At 44.8% G+C, this 20,408-nt stretch overlaps 2 protein-coding genes across 2 annotated transcripts in view; both read right to left on the reverse strand.

Annotated features, from left to right (window-relative positions):
• LOC130484002 (glutathione S-transferase 3-like) overlaps positions 1-20,408 on the reverse strand; it is a 99,652-nt gene that overhangs the window by 36,267 nt on the left and 42,977 nt on the right. The window lies entirely within an intron of this gene.
• LOC130483999 (glutathione S-transferase 3-like) lies at positions 629-11,211 on the reverse strand. The gene is made up of 6 exons (XM_056856913.1): positions 11,108-11,211; positions 8,672-8,723; positions 5,076-5,208; positions 3,531-3,672; positions 2,676-2,807; positions 629-859 (listed from the first exon to the last, which is right to left on the reverse strand). Exons 1-6 carry the CDS (start codon positions 11,192-11,194, stop codon positions 716-718), a joined length of 690 nt encoding a protein of 229 aa, XP_056712891.1. The 5' UTR covers positions 11,195-11,211; the 3' UTR covers positions 629-715.

Genomic DNA, 20,408 nt, shown 5'->3' on the forward strand with positions numbered 1-20,408 from the left:
ACAAACCCAAAAGAATGTAAGCTCATATATGACAATGACAAGAAAACAAGGATTTTATATTATGCAAGTTATTTATTACAAAGAGATGGAAATAGTATTCCAGGCTGTGACTGCGGTACAGGAAAAAGTACAGCACTCTTCAATATCACAAATCAGGTTTAAGCTTTATAAGAAAAGAGGATGTAGACAGTTTAGGCAGCAGCTGTGATATTGTGGTGCTTGATTCCTAAGCAATACTCATTTCTAGGAATTAATTTGTAATCAATGCATCCTTTCTACAAGTTCTGTAAAGTGTGCCACATTCTGTGTTCACAACTGTTATCAAGGAAGGAAAGAAAGTCTTGAAACAGAGTTTTGTTCTGTTTTACTGCCAATCATTCCTGTTGGCAGAACTTACTGCTGGGCAAAGAAAAGTGTTGCTTTGCCTGATGCAGCAGAATACCCAAAAGCTCTCTTTAAAGAGGATTAAGCCTAGGATTCTAGCTCAAAATACCTGCTTATAATCCAATACATGTTATATATGGTGACCTCCCTTTGCTACAGGCTACCCCTACCATCTACGTGCTAGGCCTACATTAGAAACCCATCCACCGGCTATCTAAATGTCAGATGGCAACCATTCATCTCTAGTGTAACAGCCCATTTGAAGGAACAAGAGGTCCTTTCATAACCATCATGATTCAGCACTGGTACTTGTAGTTTGGAACTACTGCCCCTATGTGGCTTTCACATCATGATAGGCCTGGAGGACTCTTCTCACAGTCTCCACATATCTGTCATCAGGCACAGGCTTCTTCTGGCTTCCGGGCTCCAGAAACTTCTTAATGGTGGGAATGTTACTTATCTTGGCTTTAAAAACCTAAATGAGGGGAAGAAAAGAGAAACACACAGAGAAATTTACAGGTCAGAAATGAAACAGCCTGCTCTTAACACAAAGTTTGCCTTTTCTCCTCCCCTCTTACTTGAGTCTACCAGCACTGTGTACAAACAGACCCACAATGCTTTGGGCACTGTTTTTAACATACATGAGACTAGGATCTGACCACACCCTATGGTAATAGAGGCTACAGCCATCAGACACTCTACAGATGTCATTCCCCACCCCATCACTGGCCCAATTTAAACTTGATGCTGGCATGTCAAAAGAACTTAAGCACACAGCTTTGCATACTCCCTATCAGATGTGCAATTTCATGATACATGCATTGTTAGCATGCTAGCCAGCCCTAACCCCTCCTGGGCCACAGATCTCTGGCATGCTAATACTGCATGCATGGTGGCCAAGAGTCCAGTTCAAACAAGAGGTTGGATACCTGCAAAGGTACACTCTTCTCTCCCACCAGCATCATGTTTTGGTCAGGCCCATCTGTCGGCTAATGAACTGCCAAGCAGCTGGTTGGTTGCCTAAGAGTGTAACTACACAATTCCCTGTTCCCGGGCACATTCCCAGGTTCTATCCCCACAGTGGCTCTGGGTGTTTCATGTTCCCAGAGGGAACTCGATTCCCAGGTGTGCAGGAGCCTGAGTCGGATCAGGACCACGGCATGCAGGGAGAGGTAGCTCAATGGGGAAACTTATGCATACTGATGGGCTACACACTAAGTTTCCCCATTGGAACCACTGGCAGCTCAGGTCAGGAATATGCCACCTGGGGGTAGGGGAGAGAGAAGAAGAAGAAGATGATGATGATGAAGAGTTGGTTATTATATGCCGACATTCTCTACCACTTAAGAATCAAACCGGCTTACAATCACCTTCCCTTCCCCTCCCCACAACAGACACCCTGTGAGGTAGGAGCGGCTGAGTGTGACTAGCCCAAGGTCACCCAGCTGGCTTCATGTGTAGGAGTGGGGAAACAAGTCTAGTTCACCAGATTAGCCTCCACTGCTCATGTGGAGGAGTGGGGAATCAAACCCGGTTCTCCAGATCAGAGTCCACCACTCCAAACCACTGCTCTTAACCACTACACCACGCTGGCTCTCCCTCCCTGCAGTCCTGCTCCAAACTAGGCCCCATGCTCCTGGCAGTCAAGTTCCAGGCATGGAAGTCCTAGACCACATCTGTCCACCAGACCTGAAGACATACCCCAGAAAAGTGTACTGTGTAATTAGTCTCAGAGAGTATTTTTATCTAAGTAACTGGCTGAAAGGGGCTTTCACGCCAAGAAAGAGGTAGGAACAGCCAGGGGAGGGGGAGCAGAAGAGATAGCAGCTATGGAGTACCCAGGGGTTGTACCACATGTCAACACTGGATTTCTTTGTATGCTACAGTCACACTTGCATTAAAAAGCAAGAGTCCAAAGCTCTATCATAGCACCGTGGACCTTCTGAGCTCCTTCTACCAACTCACCAAATGAAACAGCATGCTTTTAAAAAGAGTTACTGAAGTGTAGTTTTCAAAGACAACAAAACATCAACCAAAAACTACGCTATTACTATTTCCAAACATTTTTGTGAGGTGTACTTAAATTCCCGTATGGAAGAAATGGTTGCCTTTGGTCAGGCAAATGATTTCTTCTACGTTTAACTGAAAGTTGTTAGATTAGAAAGTCAGTTGATTAGATATCTCACCTACTATTTTCTAGAATATTTTTCCTCAGAAAGCCATTTATTTGGGCCTCCGGGAAACAGGCCCTTAGCAACTGCATAACTGGCCACGTTGTTCTTTTTCCATACCTGCAACTGGGGGAATTCCGAGAGGATGTCACAAGCTTTTTCCTCTACCATTAAAATAGCTTCAAGGAGGTGTATGTCTGCCCAGCTGAACTGGTTGCCAACAAGAAAATCCTGCCCATGATCTTTCAACACCTGTAATATATCCATGTTAGTGCAATTCTAAGAGAAGTCACCGTCATCTGATGTTTCAATATCTGATATTTCGATATCTCAAAAAGAAAAGCAGCTTTCTCATCCAATATTTATGCCCAGGATAGTTTTGGGTTTTGTTTTGCAGAAAGAACAAAGGCGCCTGCTCAGTTTGTGCAGAAGCATGCACTGAAGACGTTGGCTAATTACAAACAATTATTATGACCGAGGGATGAATGCTGTAGAGAGAAAAAATCAGGAATACAAAAAAAGAAACCATTTATACCAAGCCCAGTTTAGAGACACAGCAGAATGCGGAGGGAACAATGTGTTCGAACGTCCTGTACTGGTTCATGCGTTTCCCCCCTATTTTAACTTCACAACAACCCTGTGAGTTAGGTTCAGCTGAGAGAGAGAGGCTCAAAGCTCACCTTTTTGCTTTGTGGCAGAGTGAGGATTTCAACCCATGCCTTCAAGGTAGTAGACCGACGCTGAACTGACTTGGAGCGCAGTGCAAGGTTTTACAGGGTTCATTTCATGCATCTTCAAACATGTGCATGTAGCAGGGAACAGTGGCTTATCCCATTTTCCCATGTACGCAACTTTCACACATGAACCTTCATTCATCGTCCTTACATGTTAACATTTTAAATACTCAGTTAAAACATAACCTTACAACTGTAAAGTAACCTTTAAGACCTGGACTAATGGGTTACCGACACATACCTTTTCATACACTGGAAAATATCTTTTAGTTGCTTTCTCAGTGATTGTGGCAAGCTGTTTTTTCTTATCCTCAGGCGATAAAAAAGGGTACAGCAAAATTAGACCCATTAGATCAGTTGTTCCTTCCACATACATGTCAATTCTAAAAAAAAAACAAGCACAGAGGTCAGTAACAGGCTCTGTCTTGGTGATAAAGTTATTAGCCAGTTTTTAAAATATTTAGCGTTTTCCCACTAAGGCTTGATGTTGTCATGGAAACCATTTTAAATTACAGGGCAAGCCTTTTGTAGGCACTGGCTCCCTTACAGCGACTAGCTGCCTTCCTTTATGCTATTGTAAATATTTGGGAAGAGAAAACATTTGAAATAGCGTGGAAGGGGGAAAAGATGACAAATCAGAATGTGTCTGCCATGCAGGTCATTTCAGGATGTTCTTTATCAAAAGGCAAATTTTATTAGAATAGCAGACTTGGCACCAGCCTGCATCTTTATCTACTTTGCACTGCTGCATTTACAACCCGGGATAAGTACAGTTTCCCAACGGTCAGTAGCTGTATGCAACAAGCATCTCTGGGAGTCAGCATAGTTTAGACATAACTATACAGGCCATCCTCTCATGTCCGGTCCATCGGCAGAACTCTGCTGACTCATGCTGGAAACCTTGTCTCGCTTTTAGAACAAGGCTACCACTTCTAAACCCGGTTTAGAACCTTAAAAGTTTAAGAGAAACAAAAGTTGATTTTCAAGGGCCAACACCAGACGTTTTACTTGGGAAGATATCAAATGAGCACCTGGAAGCAGAAAGCATTTGGAGAGGGTCATTCTAACTTAGGGGTGCCAACCTCCAGGTGGTGGCTGGAGATCTCCCGCTATTACAACCGAACTCCCGCCAATATAGATCAATTCACCTGGAGAAAATTGGTGCTTGGGCAATTGGACTCTATGGCATTGAAGTCCCTCCCCTCCCCAAACCCCGCCATCCTCAGGCTCCGCTCCCCAAATCTCCAGGTATTTCCCAACCCGGACCTGGCAACCCTATTCTAACTATACTTTCCCAAGGTTGGTCCCTGCATATTCCAAGTTGGGGCAGCGGCCAGGATTCTGGGCTTCCAGCAGCGCTCACTGCCCCTGCCACTTACCTGTGCCCATCCATCTTTTCCCCCTCCCTCCTGTAAGCCTCCCCACTACCCATGCTCCCAGCAGCAAGCAGTGCCCAGCACCATGGGGGGATGAGGCTAGGAGCATGGGTGGTGGGCGAGGTCAGATGTGAACTCACAGGTGGGCAGATGGGCATGAGCAGAAGGCTTAGCAGTGGGTCTCCCTGAATATGCTCTGCCAGGATCCCCCAAAGCCTGGGACCCAGCCTTGCCCCTTTTTTGCATGCTTGTGCAAACACACACACACACTATACTTGAATCAGTTTGTCCCATTTTATGTGCAGCCAAAATAAGTTCCTATCTGGAGAGCATACTCGCGTCCATGAGAAACAGGTACAAAACACAGGTCCCTAAATTTGTGCTAGCTAAATGCAATATGTTAACAATACAGGGCTCGCTCCTTCAGGTCCTTTCCGTAGAGATTGTGCTTGGCTGCAACGTAGTGGAGAATGGCTCGAGTCTGCACCATCTTCATCCCATCGATTTCCACCATCGGCAGTTGCTGAAACAGGAGGTCCCCATCTTTTAAGAGGAGAAAACCAGAAGTCAAACATTCTGTCTAGAAATGCATTACTACCGTGGGGTGGACAGCCCTTTAAGTGACCGGGAAAGATCCTGGTGTGCCAGTACCCTGGAAGATCACTAGAAAGTCGAATGGAGCAAATCCTAGCATACTGGGATCTGCTCAGCTTGGGCCTCAGTGATGGTAATGGGTGTAGGTTCCCCCACTGGCAAGCCTATACGCGCTGTTGTGTCACTGCAGTCTGAGTGGGCCATGAGAGGTACCAGCTCCACAGGGGTCATTTTACTTAGCTTGATCCAGGGCTGAGTTAACATTCCTATCTATTCCCAATTCCTATTCTGGAACTGAAAACGGATGGAGGAGAATTTCCAGGATACTGATAGGAAGAAATAATAGCATACAAGAGCAAGTAATCTGTTATTCTATAGAAACTCACAAAATGAAACAAAAAACAAACACACAAAATGAAACAAAAAACAACTCACAAAACAAAACACAAACACACAAAATGAAACAAAACACACACAAACAAAACAGAAAACTCACAAAACAAAAAACTCACACAAAATGAAAACAAACAACAAACATGTCTTTACCTTTGACACACACAGAGAAGCCCCTAGCAAGTGTTTCAGACAACTGTTAACAGCCAACGAAAGTGGTTTAAGAAATAGCTCAAGAGAACTCTGCACTCACTCAGGGCCACTTCTCAAGCGACAGACAAGATGGATCCTTGGATTTCCACACAGTACAAGCCATATATTTTACGTAACATTTTGAATGGAAGGTGCCTTTATACAACCATGCAGGAAATCCATGTCCCCTTCAAACATATAATAAATGGCTGATCCTATAAAAGCATACAAGCTGTTCGCTTCTGTAATCCAGTGCCCCCAGTGGCTCTAACTCCATGAAACAAAAGTGCTTGCAGCTTGTTTAGCTACAACAATGCCTGGGGGGATCGAGGGAAAAAGCATGATTTGTCTATACCAAAAGGAAAGAAAGAAAAAAGATTTTCGATCTGATCTGGCTTCTCAAGTGGTACTGCTGGAATGTTATCACAAGCAAATCAGACTTGAGAAGGGAGCACTGAAGAAACAAAAACAAGCGTATCACACGGTTTATCATAAGATTTTTCTATTCAAAAGCTGAAAGCTTGTCAACATCCACTAATGTTGCTGTAGGACCTTTTGTGCCCTGAAATGTTCTTATTTCTCTCTTTTTTAAAAAAGATTAGTCTCATCATTTTTTAAATATCCTTGTGAATCTCAAGTTGCATGCAAGAAGAACCCCCCTCCCCAGCACCTTATTCTTGAAGGCTCAATTATTCCAGCAACTCAAGGTAGGAAATTAGGGTGAGGGATTCCTTACATTTGGCATGAAACTACTCACAATCTTGGTCTGCACCTCTAGGTCCAGTAGATTTCTACCGGTCAGATAGCCTGATACTAACAGTACCTTCACACAAAAGTTGCCAGGCTTGGCTTGGCAACTGGTGGAGTAGATGGGGGGGGGGCATGGGGTGCCGTTGGCAACTGCATGACATATCTTTCAGGGGAACCTCATGATGTCATGACTATTCAGAAATTCTATGGTTTTACCACAGGGGTGTCAAACATATAGCTTGAGGGCTGGATTCTGTCCCTTGAGAGCTCTTATCCGGCCTCCGAGCCAGCCAAGGCAACTACCATCCCCACTCTCAATCTGGGATGGCGAGCATGCTGTGAGCTCGCCAGACACCTCCCCAGTCCTGATCTAGGCTGGCGAGGCAGCTGTGGGGTCACCAGCCGAGGCAGCACACACACCCCACTCCCAATCTGGGCTGGCGGGGCATGGCCCAGCCAGACCAAGTGACATTTATGTCATCTCTGGCCCTTGTTACACATGAGTTCGACACCCCTGGTGTAGATGGTCAGCAAGCAGCCTGTCACTCACTCTGGTGATCACCAGCCAGCTAAGCCTCTTCTCGTGAGTTCCTTAAAGCAAGAAATCAAATGTTGTAGGACCTAATTATGGTAATAGAGTTTGAGTGTGAGTTTGAGTGCAAGCACCCTGTTGCCAAGATAGACCATCATTCTGCAAGTGAACAGCTGGTGACCTATGGAGACAAATTGCTCACCAATTTCTAGGTGATCCTGTGAATCAGCAGAATGAAAGTTCTGGTGTGTTGTTGAGATCCTCCAAGGGGGATCATGTGCAGTGCTATACACAAACACTTAACCTTGTGCTGTACATGGCAGCAGCTGCAAACAACGGGTGAGCCACAGGCGAGAGGCAGATGCTTGAAGAAGAGTTGGTTTTTATATGCCGACTTTCTCCACCACTTAAGGAAGAATCAAACCAGCTTACAATCACCTTCCCCTCCCCACAAAAGACACCCTGTGAGGTAGGCAGGCCTGAGAGAGCTGTAACTAGCCAAAGGTCACCCAGCTGGCTTCGAGTGTAGGAGTGGGGAAACCAACCCAGGTCACCAGATTAGCATCCGCCGCTCATGTGGAAGAATGGGGAATCAAACCTGGTTCTCCAGATCAGAGTCCATCGCTCCAAACCAACGCTCTTAATCACTATGCCACGCTGGCACTGACTTGAAGTGGCCACTGCAAGCATGATTGTTGTATAAGTTGTTGTATGAGTTGCCCCCTGTTCAAAAAGGGATGCAGGGCCAATTCAGCCAGTTCACAAATGCGTTGCAAAATAGAGCCCACGCAGCCATACAGAATGTAATAGTATCAGCACTTGGCCCAGTTATCATTCAAAACATTTTACAGCTGCCTTTCCACTCATCTTAAGGGGCTGAAGGGAGCAAACAATCAAACCATTAAAAGCAAGATTTAAATTACATATAAAACAATTGAAAACGAAACACCTAGAGACTCAGACACATGACCAGGAACGAAAGTCAACAAGGAAATGGCCAAACAAAACCGAGAAAAGTCTTCATCTGCTGGCGGAAGACAATGACAGAAGGCCGAGTTCAGAACCGAACCATTCCTGCAGCGGTGCGTCCTACTTTGCTGACAGTTTTGCAGCAGAGTTGTAGGGCACTTTCACACATGCCAAATAATGTACTTTCAATCCACTTTCAATGCACTTTGAAGCTGGGTTTTAATGCGTGAAAGGGCAAAATCCATGAGCACATGATCATTAAAGCGCATTGAAAGTGGATTGAAAGTGCATTATTCAGCATGTGTGAAAGCCCCCATAGGTATCCATCAAATGGCAACCCAGAAGTGTGGTGATGAACACTGAACAGTGGCTAGCCACACCCATCCACACAGTCTCTTGCTGTAGTGGTAACAGACCACTGCCATGTTGTTTGTAAGGATGCCCCAGAGCTGCAAAGGAGTACGTTATCCCTCTGCTTCAGGTGCAAGTTACCCTGCTTTCCCTACTCCCCCCTACCCCCAAGTGAGAGGAAGCAAAATCGGGTCAAACATCAGCATTTTTATCAGAGAGACTTACCTTGTTGAAGCTTCTCGTATTGTTCTCGGGTCTCCATAAATTCCTCTTCAAACTACAAGAGAGAGAAACATACAAGGAATTGTTTCAGAATTCTAGAAACTATGATCACAGTTGAGTGGGATCCAAGGACTACGAGTCCCTTGAGCTTATCATTTTCCACCAGTAAATGTAAGCACAAAGTATTATTACAAAGTGTCACTGCACAGTTTGTTATCAGGGGTTTATACATTTCCAGTACAGTCAAATCTCCATAGCTAGTGAAATGCCGTCTTCACATCCTACGAGACTTACTGTTCCTCCCTCTCCACATTCTGATACTGGATGATTCTTAAACTGAGTCATGCGTAACAGCACAAGGCCAGGGAAGGAAAAGAATAAAACCTCATTTGCATTAAAATCTGAAATACCACCTCTCCTAAACCCGCAATTAATTATGTTAGTTAGAATCCAGAACTTTGAAAAATAAATACTCTGAAAAGTCCTGAAAAATAAATGCTCCAAGGCAAAGAGTTAGTGGGGTTGTGGTGATCAAGGCAGTATGTGAGGTAGTTGTGAATTTCCTGCATTGTGCAGGGGGTTGGACTAGATGACCCTGGTGGTCCCTTCCAACTCTATGATTCTATGTGGAAGCTATGTTAGAAACCCACAATTCACATGTCGGCTTATTTTGATTCTTTTTATATGTATTTTCTTCATTTATACTCCACCTTTCTCCCCAGTGGGGACCCAAAGTGGTTTATATAGCTCTCCACTCCACCAATTTACTTTCATATCAACCCTGTGAGGCAGTTAGGCACCAACTCAAACTTCTGAGACCCATTCCCAGACAATGTGTGGCTTTGACTAATTTCCTGAGGAATCCAGAGTACGTTTGTCAAAATGATTGTGGGAAGTGTCATGTAAGTGCTATAAGCCGGTGTGTGTGATATCACTTCTGAAACGACATCTTATGCCTGAACTCTTTTGCACATTTTAAGTGGGATTCATTTTAGCTTCTTTACAGGCCAAACATTCCCACACTGAGCTTCTTAAGTACAGCAACATTCCTACAGCCCTTTAATGGGAAACTCACCCTACTCTCTAGAACAGGGCTTCTTAAACTTTTTCCACCCGCGACCCGAGAAATTTTTATGTGACCCTGGGTATATAGGTATATAAAACAGGTATACAAATAAAACATTTACTGATAATAAATCATAAAGAAACCTTTTACTGTTGCTAAATTTTTCGCGACCCCCACATTCAGCTACACGACCTAATATGGGGTCGTGACCCACAGTTTAAGAAGCTTTGCTCTAGAACAATGCCCCACAGTCTTATACAGCTTGTGCTTTAGGTATGTTAAAATGTCATTCTTTAAATGCATTTCACTCTCCTCCCCCAAATTGCAGCTACAGCCCTCACGAATGACAAAAGCAAAAAACGAATAACTGAATATGGCACCCTTCCGTGCAGCAAAGCTAATACTGCTCCCTTCCATCACACCATGAAAAATCACAACTTCATCCTCACAAAAACTAGGGTCCTGGGCCCCTGCAAGCCATCCCCCACCCCGGGATCTCTCCTCCCAGCCACTGATTAGTAGGGTTGCCAGGTCCCTCTTTGCCATCGGCGGGAGGTTTTTGGGGCGGAGCCTGAGGAGGGTGGGGTTTGGGGAGGGGAGGGACTTCAATGCCATAGAGTCCAATGGCCAAAGCAGCCACTTTCTCCAGGGGAACTGATCTCTATCGGCTGGAGATCAGTTGTAATAGCAGGAGATCTCCAGCTCGTACCTGGAGGTTGGCAACCCTACTGATCAGCTGGCCAGCGGGGGGGCGGACGGACTTGCCAGCAGCAAACAGAGGCTTAGGCTTGTGTGGGCAGCAACCTGGTGAGGTAACTTGCAGCGTGCACCAAAAGTGTCACCGTGGGCACTCTGGTATTTGAGCAAAAGCTCTATGATAAAAAAATGACTTTTACCGTAACGTTTTTGCCCAAATATCAGCGCGTCCCCACATTGCCAGTGATGTGATGATGTCACTTCCGGTGCACGTCAGAAGTGAGACCGCCACATCACCGGCATAGGCCTCCATTTGTTGCTGTAAGTCCGTCCGTCCCCAACTCCCACCAGTTGCAGGCAACCCTTACGACGACTCTGTGAGGTACGTTAGGCTGAGAGTAGCTGACTGACCTAAGGTCACCCAACAAGCTTCCCTGGCAGAGTGGAGATTTGAACTTGGGTCCCAGTCCAACATTCTAACCACTACGCTATGCTGGGTCTCTCTTTAAAAACACCTTGACATTTTCCCTATAAAAAAAATTCTACCCCAATTTTCAGCTTTGCTGGATTCATACAGGCTTAGAAAGACATTCTTTCCTTGAAAAGAACAAGTCAAAACCAAAAAAATACAACCCCTCCCTCATCGTTTTTCTGGGTCAGTAGTCAAGAAAACAGACCTCTACACCAGCAGCAGCTAACAGCCATCTTATCGGTTCCATCTTGCCTCGTCCATCGAAGTAGTACAGCTTAGGCTTTCCTGCCATAATGTCACGATCTTGGTCTCCTGGCAAAGAACATAAAAATGCTTAAGAATGGTGTGTCCGGAAAAGATGGACAGGGCATGAGAACATTCAATTTTTTATTTATTTAACATACAGACGGGTCACTTAAGCATTGGCCAGTTATTATTACCACCTTCCAAAATGAGGCCCGTCAGATTCCACAACGTATTGCTGGAAAGTTTATCATTTAATGGATTTTATTTTGGCGTTGCATCCGGTTTCTTTTCCTAGAAAGCAAGGAACCTTTTGCGGTAGAATGAGGAGTCCTCTAAATTCTAGTAAAAGAAACACTGCATTCGATCCCAATAAGACAGATCAGGGCTCCATACAGTAGCAGAAGGTTCCACTGTTGGCAGAACTGAACCTCTGGATTCAACCCGAGTTGCCTACAGCAGTGGTCCAATTGGCAGGCGTGTCACGGAGCCCCACTTGCTGATTTGCAAGTTGCTACAGAGCAGTCTTTTTTTTTTGATGTTTTGGGAAGCAACCTGCTCCTAGTACACATATACAGGCAGCCTCTCTTTTCATTCATGTTGAGAAAAGCAGCAGGACAGCTAGCCAAAGTCACTCAGCGGCAAAAAGCATAACTTTTATGGAAACAGGCCTTTTCCGGTCACATAACTGTGCTGTCGTGCTACGTCCGGTCACATGTTTACAATCCATTGGGCCCCAGAGCGGGGAAAGGTTGAAGGCCAATGACCTGCAGAGTACCTTGCAGAGCTGCTTTTCAAACGAAGGACATTTTCACACATGCCAAATAATGCTCTTTCCATCCAGTTTCAGAATCGTTTGCAAGTGGATTTTGCCAGTTCACACAGTAAAATCCAGCTTCCAAGTGCATTGAAAGTGCATTATTCAGCATGTGTGAAAGTGCCCTAAGTCTTCTTGGATAAATATTTTATGGTCATCTTCCCTTCATATTGCACCTAACAAGGACTCCAAGACTAATCATTTCCTAGTGATGGGGCAGCTGCTTTTGCTCAAGCGGCTCCATCCACTGGGGGGGGGGGTATAATGTTTCAAACAAACAAGCCTGGTCACAGAGATGTTTCCCTCAGAACTGTAATTTTATATCCCCCCACCAGTTACTTATGGAATAAGTGACACATACTGTTTTGCAGGGCTCCTGAAACTACCAACAGTCCAGACACACAGAATTATCTTCCTTCTCCCCACCTCACTGATGGAGGATGAAGCTAATGTACAGTATTAAAATCAAATACAGACAGAACAAACAATTTTCATTAATACAAACAAGATAAACAAAGAAATTGGAATATTTCTGTAGAGGAACCTTTATGCAGCCCCACATCAATTTCCTTGTGGGGCTTTGACCATGCATGCTGGGCCGAAACCCTCCCGCTAGTTCATAGTATTATTAACAATGAAGAAGAAGAGCTGGTTTTTATATGCTGACTTTCAAACCGGCTTACAATCACCTTCCCTTCCTCTCCCTACAACAGACACCTTGTGAAGTAGGTGGGGCTGAGACAGTTTGGAGGGAACTGTGACTAGCCCAAGGTCACCCAGCAGTCTTCATGTGTAGGAGTGGGGCAACCAACCCAGTTCACCAGATTAGTGGAGGAGTGGAGAATCAAACCTGGTTCTCCAGATTAGGGTCCACCACTCTTAACCACTACACCACGCTGGCTCTCAATGAATTCATGGGTTTGATGTAGGCTGTTTTTTCCATTCAGTCTTGGCCAACTCCCCTCCTTATTACAGCACCCATTCCATATGGCTTCCCCCACTGCAGGTCCCATGATCCCACACTGGTGATCCCTATTTCACCCATACAAAAGCTGATTTGATCCAACCCAATTTTTCTACCCAGCCCTTCCCATAGTTCCACTCAATGAAGAACAGCCCAAGACAGATAAATGGTCTGTTCCAACCAACTGGCTTCACTGGCCACAGGGGCTCGGGAAGGTATTTGTGCAACAGGCAGGGAAGTCCGGAGGGCAAAATCAAATGAACTTTATAACATACACATTTTTCCAGCGCACCAGCAACCTTGGAAGGGCGACTATTGGCACAGATGCTTAGAACTGGATGACAAAGCAAAGTGCAACCTTGCCCCCTTATGTTTTCAATCAACAAGAAAGAGAACTCGCTATGTCGAAACTTGGTTCCAATGCCGTATCTGGTGATTCAGGAGGCCCTTGGATCAGCGCTGTCTTTAGGCACAGCCGAGAATTCATGAGAGAAATGCAATTACTTTAAATTGGCACAAGAATGCAAAAGAATAGGATCTGCCATTCTCCTCTGAAAAAGGAGGCTCATTCAAATTTTTTAAAAATAATGATTTCATGAAGCTGCTTTACACTGAACTGAATCACTGATCCATCTACTCTGGCATTGTGAACTGTCACAGACAGGAGGTCGCCAAGACTTTGGCAGGGCAAAGTTTCTTCCCGCACAATTACTTAACATTTTTTTCTCTAAACAGTGTGGGTCTTGGAGATTGACCCTGAGGCCCTTATCATGTGAAGCATGCACTCTACCAAACACTAAACTACTCCTCTCCTTTTCAAAACCCTCAATTCAGCTTCACTAAATCGGTTATTAAAAGTCAATCAAACTGATTTGTTTCCTTAGTCACAGGAGGGCGCACATTTATGGCGGCTATTTCCCTCCCAATCCATTTTCAGAGACTGTGCCCCTCCGCTGAGAAATTCTCTCTGCCAGGCAGATGGGAGAAAAGGTCTCTGATTTATAAGCAATTGAAGTTTGCACTTGCAGAGCGAGCCCAGAGAAGCGCTTGGCAACCAGAGAAAGTAGGTAGCAGAAAGGACACAAATCCAACATGAAGAATACACAAGATAGTTTTCTATTTAAGATACATTATAGTCCAAAGGTCATTCATCATGAAATAAGGATTAGTTTTTAATTATGTAGCATGAGGCTGTATATTCATGTAATGTTTAAAATTTTTGGTAAATGAATTCCATTAACTTATTCACAATGTCATGCTCTTCCCAAGGTTTCTGTAAGATTATTTTGGGCAATTTTTCTATCTAGAAGATATCAGCACAGATGCTTGGTTTGCAGATCTCAAAACAGAATTTGTTGTCTGCAGAGATAACATGCCTCTTCTTCACAGCAAAAATGTTATAAAATAAACATACAGAGTTGAGAAAAAGACCTTAATCCCATTGTTCCTTTGCATAGCTATGTCCACATAATCAATCCCTTACCTCTTAAGAGCTAAGTTTCAAGAAGTTCAATGAATAGAAGATTGTTCGGAGTGGAATATATCTGCACAAGGAGCTAAGTGTGAGGAGGGAGGGGAATAGATCTGCACAAGGAGCTAAGTGTGAGGAGGGAGGGGCCAGCAGAGACGTCTAGGAAAAATTACAGGCGGGCTGGAAAATGACGGCCCAGTTTCCAACGTGGTGGTGGAGGGCCCTTGCTTAACAAGCCAGGAGAAAGTAATAGCTGAGAAACCTTGGAAGACAGAAGCACTGTTGGAGAGGAACGCCTGCTGGTTAGTTCAGCAGCTGCAAAACAAAGCCCCTCAAACATTTGGTTTCATGCGCTCACTGATGCTCCCAGAATGTGGGCAAATGCTTCCCAACCACCTGGCACACAATCCCTCTGTTGAGTCGCCTCCAACCAACTCCAAATGGGCTGGGGGTAGGGAGAGGGAACGGTTATGAGCCAGCGTGGTGTAATGGTTAAGAGTGGTGGTTTGGAGCGGTGGAGCCTGATCTGGAGAACCGGGTTTGATTCCCCACTTCTCCACGCGAGCGGTGGAGGCTAATCTGGTGAACTGGATTTGTTTCCCCCGCTCCTACACATGAAGCCAGCTGGGTGACCTTGGGCTAGTCACACACTCTCAGCCCCACCTACCTCACAGGGTGTCTGTTGTCGGGAGGGGAAGGTGATTGTAAGCCGGTTTGATTCTGTCTTAAGTGGTAGAGAAAGTCGGCATATAAAAACCAACTCTTCTTCTTCTTCTGCATGAAATTCTGTCAAGAGAGCTGTCGCAACATCACAGTGCAATAAGAACAGGACCTCAACAGCAACACATGTTGGCTGACATGCATGGATGATGCTTTACCAGAGGGGATGATGTTTCTTATGATGTTAAGAAGAACTTGCAAGAAATCAAGTGAACGGCTGCAACAAAATCGTAATTCAGAGAAACCTGACACTGTGCATACAGAATCTCCCGACAGGTTCGTGATGTTTGCCCCCTTGACCTTATGCTAAGCACCATGACCTTACGCTAAGCGCCAAGCTCAATTGGGGCACTTTCACACAGACCAAATAATGCGCTTTCAATCCACTTTCAGTGCACCTTAACGATCATTTGCAAGTGGATTTTGTCATTTCACACTGTAAAACCCACCTTCAAAGTGCACCGAAAGTGGATTGAAAGTGCATTATTTGGGCTGAAAGTGCCCTTGTCTCCAGTTCATAAGCAGACACGCGTGCAAGAAAAAGAAACTCTCTCTCTTCTACATGGATTAATTATAGGGGGTTACCGCACTTTGTATTCCCAGCGATGTATTAAGAGTTTGAAAATGTTGTAAAAAAACATCGCTTTAGAAGGGTTTTTAGATACCACAGCTTATAAATGGTTGGAAGGCGTCTTCACAGCTAAAGGGGCCAAACAAAGTGCGAACAGTATTTTTTGTAACGTTTTCAAACTCTTAATACATCGCTGGGAATACAAGTGCGGTAACCCCCATAGTCAACCCATACCAAGGGCAGCAGGGAAAGAGGAAGACCCCACAAGAGATGGACGGACTCAATAAAGGAAGCCACAGCCTTCAGTTTGCAAGATCTGAGCAAGGCTGTCAAAGACAGGACATTTTGGAGGACTTTCATTCATAGGGTCGCCATGAGTCGAAGCGACTTGAGGGAACTTAACACTCACATACCAAGGGGGCACCCCCCACCCCCTTAGTCATCTTGCCCCCGGATCCGCGGGGTGTGCCCGAGCAGATCCAAAGCATGACTTTGCATCCCCACTTGCTCAAAATCCTGCTCTTCGCCATGCACAGTCGGCACAGTCAAGAGCCCCGACCCCAAAACGCCGTCCAACCAAGTCCCCGCTACTGCTGGCAAAGCAATGCCCCCTCTCCCTTACCCAGACAGCCCGACGGACCAAGGAACGGATCCTTGCAACAAAGGCCACTTGTGCACGGGGAGGCTTGGCCTCGGATCGGCCCCTCTCCAGATGCGCACTTCCCCGACCCTAATCCGCAAAACTCCAAAAGACGCCCCCGTGCAGAGTTGTGAGAATCCGGATGGGGGGAAATGTGCATCTGGAGAGCAGCAAGCCCAAGGCAAAACCTCCCTGTGCATCCATGGCCAAAAAGCACCCCGGCTCTTCCCTGCTCCCCGCAACTTCGAAGCTCTTGCCAGGAGCTCAGAAAATTTTTATTCATGGAAGGTTTTGCATTGGATTTGCCACTTTTTAGATGCACTTTCCCCCCATCTGAATTCTCCAAACTCTGCACGGCGGCTTATGGTTGAGTTTTGAGAATACGGATGGGGGGAAAGTGCATGTAAAGAGTGGCAAATCCGATGCAAAACCTTCCATGAATAATAATAAAAAAAAGACTTAATTCTCAATCAGTCGCAAGCCATGCTTTCCCTACAGCCTGAACCCACCTTAGCCGCCGCTGGCCGCTCGACAGCTGCACCCCCGCACAGCGCAGCCCCAGCAGAGCGAGTGCAGCATCTCGGCCGGCCCTTCTTTAAAAAAAACCAGAGCAAAGGAGGCGTGGGGAAGCGAGAGGGAGCCGGCCACTAACAGCAGAGCGATTTGCATGCAAACGCAAAGCCTTTCGGGAAGCGGGCTGGAGCAGGGGGGGATAGACGCGCTTACCGCACGGGTCGGCGTCTCCCTGACTTCTAAGTCTACAGTTCGCCGGCTGTCAATCAGCACTTCTGGCTCAGGTGAGTGGGGGGAAAATCCCTATAACCTGACTGTCCCGGGCGGGGAGGGGTTTATATACCAACCGGGTTCCCTTTCCCCTTGGATGTGAGGGCGATCTGGCTGCGACATCTGTCACCCCATTGATCGCCAGGGTTGATTCGGCTGATCTGGCTGGCTAGGCGGGTGTCCCCTACCTCCCTCACCGCTCCATGTGCGTCCCTCCCGAAGCCGTGCGCTCGGTGGAAGAGGACGACCATCCCAGATAGACGGAGTGTACCGTGCTTCGGTCAAGGGTATACGATAGCTGCGCTCCCCTGCTAGAACCTCCAAACAAGAACAAGGTCCATTTGTAGGAGAACGTAGGGTAGTCAAGCTTCCAAGACTCCAGACACATCCAAGTGAGGCGCTGCATGTGGCAGTATGCCATTCTTTTCCCAACTTTCCGCTGGAATGAATGAGGTCCTATAAGTGCCACGTCTTTTTTTTTCTTTCCCAAGGTTGTTTTTTACAGGTTTGACGCAGAATGAAATTGTGGCGTTACCAGAAAACCATGCATGCTTTCCCCAAAAACACCAGGGAGGAGGAGGAGGAAATGTATTTATGAACTATCCCAGACTATTAAATGTAAATACAACGGTTCAATGAGGGAACAGCTGTGCTATTAGGCTGCATGTAGTTCCAGGAGTTTTTATCTTTTCAGTTTTCTCTTTTTTCACATTCATTTTCTTAGATCTCTCTCTCTATATATATATTTCACAGTGGGTAGCCGTCTTAGTCTGTTTGCAGTAGTCAAAAAGGGCAAGAGTCCAGTAGCACCTTAAAGACTAACAAAAATATTTTCTGGTAGGGTATGAGCTTTCGTGAGCCACAGCTCACAGCTCATACCCTACCAGAAAATATTTTTGTTAAGTCTTTAAGGTGCTACTGGACTCTTGCCCTTTTTGACTACTCTCTCTCTATATATATATACTCTATATAGGCCTGGTTCATTCTGAGAAAAGCAGCTTTTCCTGCTGATCACTGAAAAGGTAGCATCTACATTGCGCTCCTTGTCTTGCCCAAAGTTGGGTGAAGGTGACATAGCCAGCCTGAGTCAGAAGTGGAAAACTGGGCTTTGCAGGATGCGGTGAAAGCAAGCAGTCATCAACACACAACAGCTTCCTTTGCGTGTGTGATTTTTCGGGGGCCGCATTCCACCGTACTGCCAGGCTGTTTGAATTTCAAGACAGCAACGGTATTTACGCACGCCTGCTGTGAGCAGGACACACATAGAGCTTTAAAATCCCTCCCGAGACTAGCAGAGGATTTCATATTTGTATGCTTTACAATTTTATTTGCATTAGCAAATATCACATTGTTGTATGTGTAGCCCCTTAGCCAAAGATCGAAAACTCAACACATCAGAAAGAATACAATAGGCCTATACCAGTCAGATAAAATTACTGTGTGTGTGTGTGTGTCTGTGTTTTGCAAAAATATTATGGTTCCAGTCATGCCTATAAGTGAATGCAGGTTTATTTAAAAACACAAGTTAAAACTACATTTTTTTTCAAAACCACTTTTATTCTGGAGCTTCTTTTAACATCAACAAACAAGTATTAAAAAACCCACAAAAGACCCTAGTAGAAAACATGTTGATTTTCATTTCTCTAGGACACCCTGGGACTCGCATTTAATTTTTCCATACAAATGGTTGCTTCTTACACCAAAAAAACAAACAAAAAAAAAATCCACAAACTTTAACTTAATGTATTTATTCAACACTGGCAGAAGAATCTGGTATTTATAAGTGTTTAACTGCTGTTTCAACAACTGTTTGTCAATGTAGTCCTCTTATTGCGTATAGGAAAACGGCTCCAGAGTAACAGCATGTGCCTAAGCATGTTTATTCAGAAGGAAGTTCAGTAGGACTTACTCCTTAGTAAGTGTACTTAGGACTGTGGCACTAAGAAAGGTACATTTACAGGTAGGGAGAGTGGAGTGAAAGATTCTGCAGTTGGTTCAATGCAAAAATTTTTAAACAAACCTGTGATCATTGGTTCTTGTAGGTTATCTGGGCTGTGTAACCGTGGTCTTGGTATTTTCTTTCCTGACTTTTCGCCAGCAGCTATGATCCATACATGATAACTGAAAAACCTGTCATCCATACATGATAACTGAGGCAAACCGACTTCACCTGGCTAGAAAGGAGAGTATCTGATTGGAATGCTCTTCAAATCTAAGGGAGCTACTGTGCAGCATGCAAGACTAGTGAAATATTACAAAATAGCCCTCCCCCCCCAAATTACAGAAATGTCTAAGGGAAATCTGTTGAATGCACTGAGGTCTGCAGAGACATTGCCTGTGGTCCAATCTGACCATGATACAGGCTGCTGTTTATAAATGGCACAAACCGTACAAGAACTCTCTCAAGCCTTGCAAGCCTTACTGTCCTTGATTTTAGCAGGAATTAGCAGTGGCACTAAGCCGTAAGAATGCATGTCTTTTATGGAATTCAAAAACATTTTGTCTGCTCAAATTATAAACAGAACAGGACCTCAACTCTGAAAGCATCCCATAGACTTTAATGAGAGGTGTTCCATGTGAATCTATTCTAGGCACATCTCTTAAAGCAAAGGCTGTAAGTTACTTTTCCCAACAGTACATTATATTTCTGATGATGCTTAGGACTGCCCCCTGTATCAAGAAAAAAAAATACCTCTGACCACAATTGAGAAACAATTCAATCATTTGATTACTGGTGAAACTTTTATCAGCTTCTTCAGTTCTAAATAAAATTATCCTCCATGATTTAGTAACAATTTTGATTTTCACTGGAGGAGGAGGAGAAGGCACCAGAAGCAGCGAAGATTCATCCTCACTTTTTAATGCCGTATAAAAGCAAATTTACTTTTTCTTTTCCCCACATTCGGAATCATTAATTAATGTGATGGCACAATAAAGGAACCCAACAATAAACTGGTAAAACTGATTTTAACAGATTCCACACCCAATTCAAGTTTCTTAAGTCATCACTTTCTGAATTGTATTCTGTCATGGCAGAATTTCAAACAGCTCAAATTTCTCTCCTTACTAACTCGTTACTCTTAGAGCGATGTACCAAAGGAAGATCAGTTTCTTTTCTTCCACATATGCTGGCAAGAAAAACAGGGGGGTCATCTTAAAACCACATACAAGTTACACTTTTAAAAACACATGGGCATAACCTCGGGGAGGATTGTCTTCATACTCAGGGTTGTGTTCCTTTTGGGTAAATAAGTGTATTGCAAACATCTGGAAATAGCACCTTCTGAGGCCTGCAGT

The sequence above is a fragment of the Euleptes europaea genome, chromosome 10 (genome assembly GCF_029931775.1).
Source record: "Euleptes europaea isolate rEulEur1 chromosome 10, rEulEur1.hap1, whole genome shotgun sequence".
In the NCBI taxonomy this organism is placed as follows: domain Eukaryota; kingdom Metazoa; phylum Chordata; class Lepidosauria; order Squamata; family Sphaerodactylidae; genus Euleptes; species Euleptes europaea.

Coding starts and splice junctions, on each gene's coding strand:
- LOC130483999 (XM_056856913.1), bottom strand. CDS start 11,194: ATGGCAGGAAAGCCTAAGCTGTACTACTTCGATGGACGAGGCAAGATG. Junction 8,724..11,107: donor TAGCTGCTGCTGGTGTAGAG/GTCTGTTTTCTT, acceptor TCTCTCTTGTAG/TTTGAAGAGGAATTTATGGA. Junction 5,209..8,671: donor ATACGAGAAGCTTCAACAAG/GTAAGTCTCTCT, acceptor TCCTCTTAAAAG/ATGGGGACCTCCTGTTTCAG.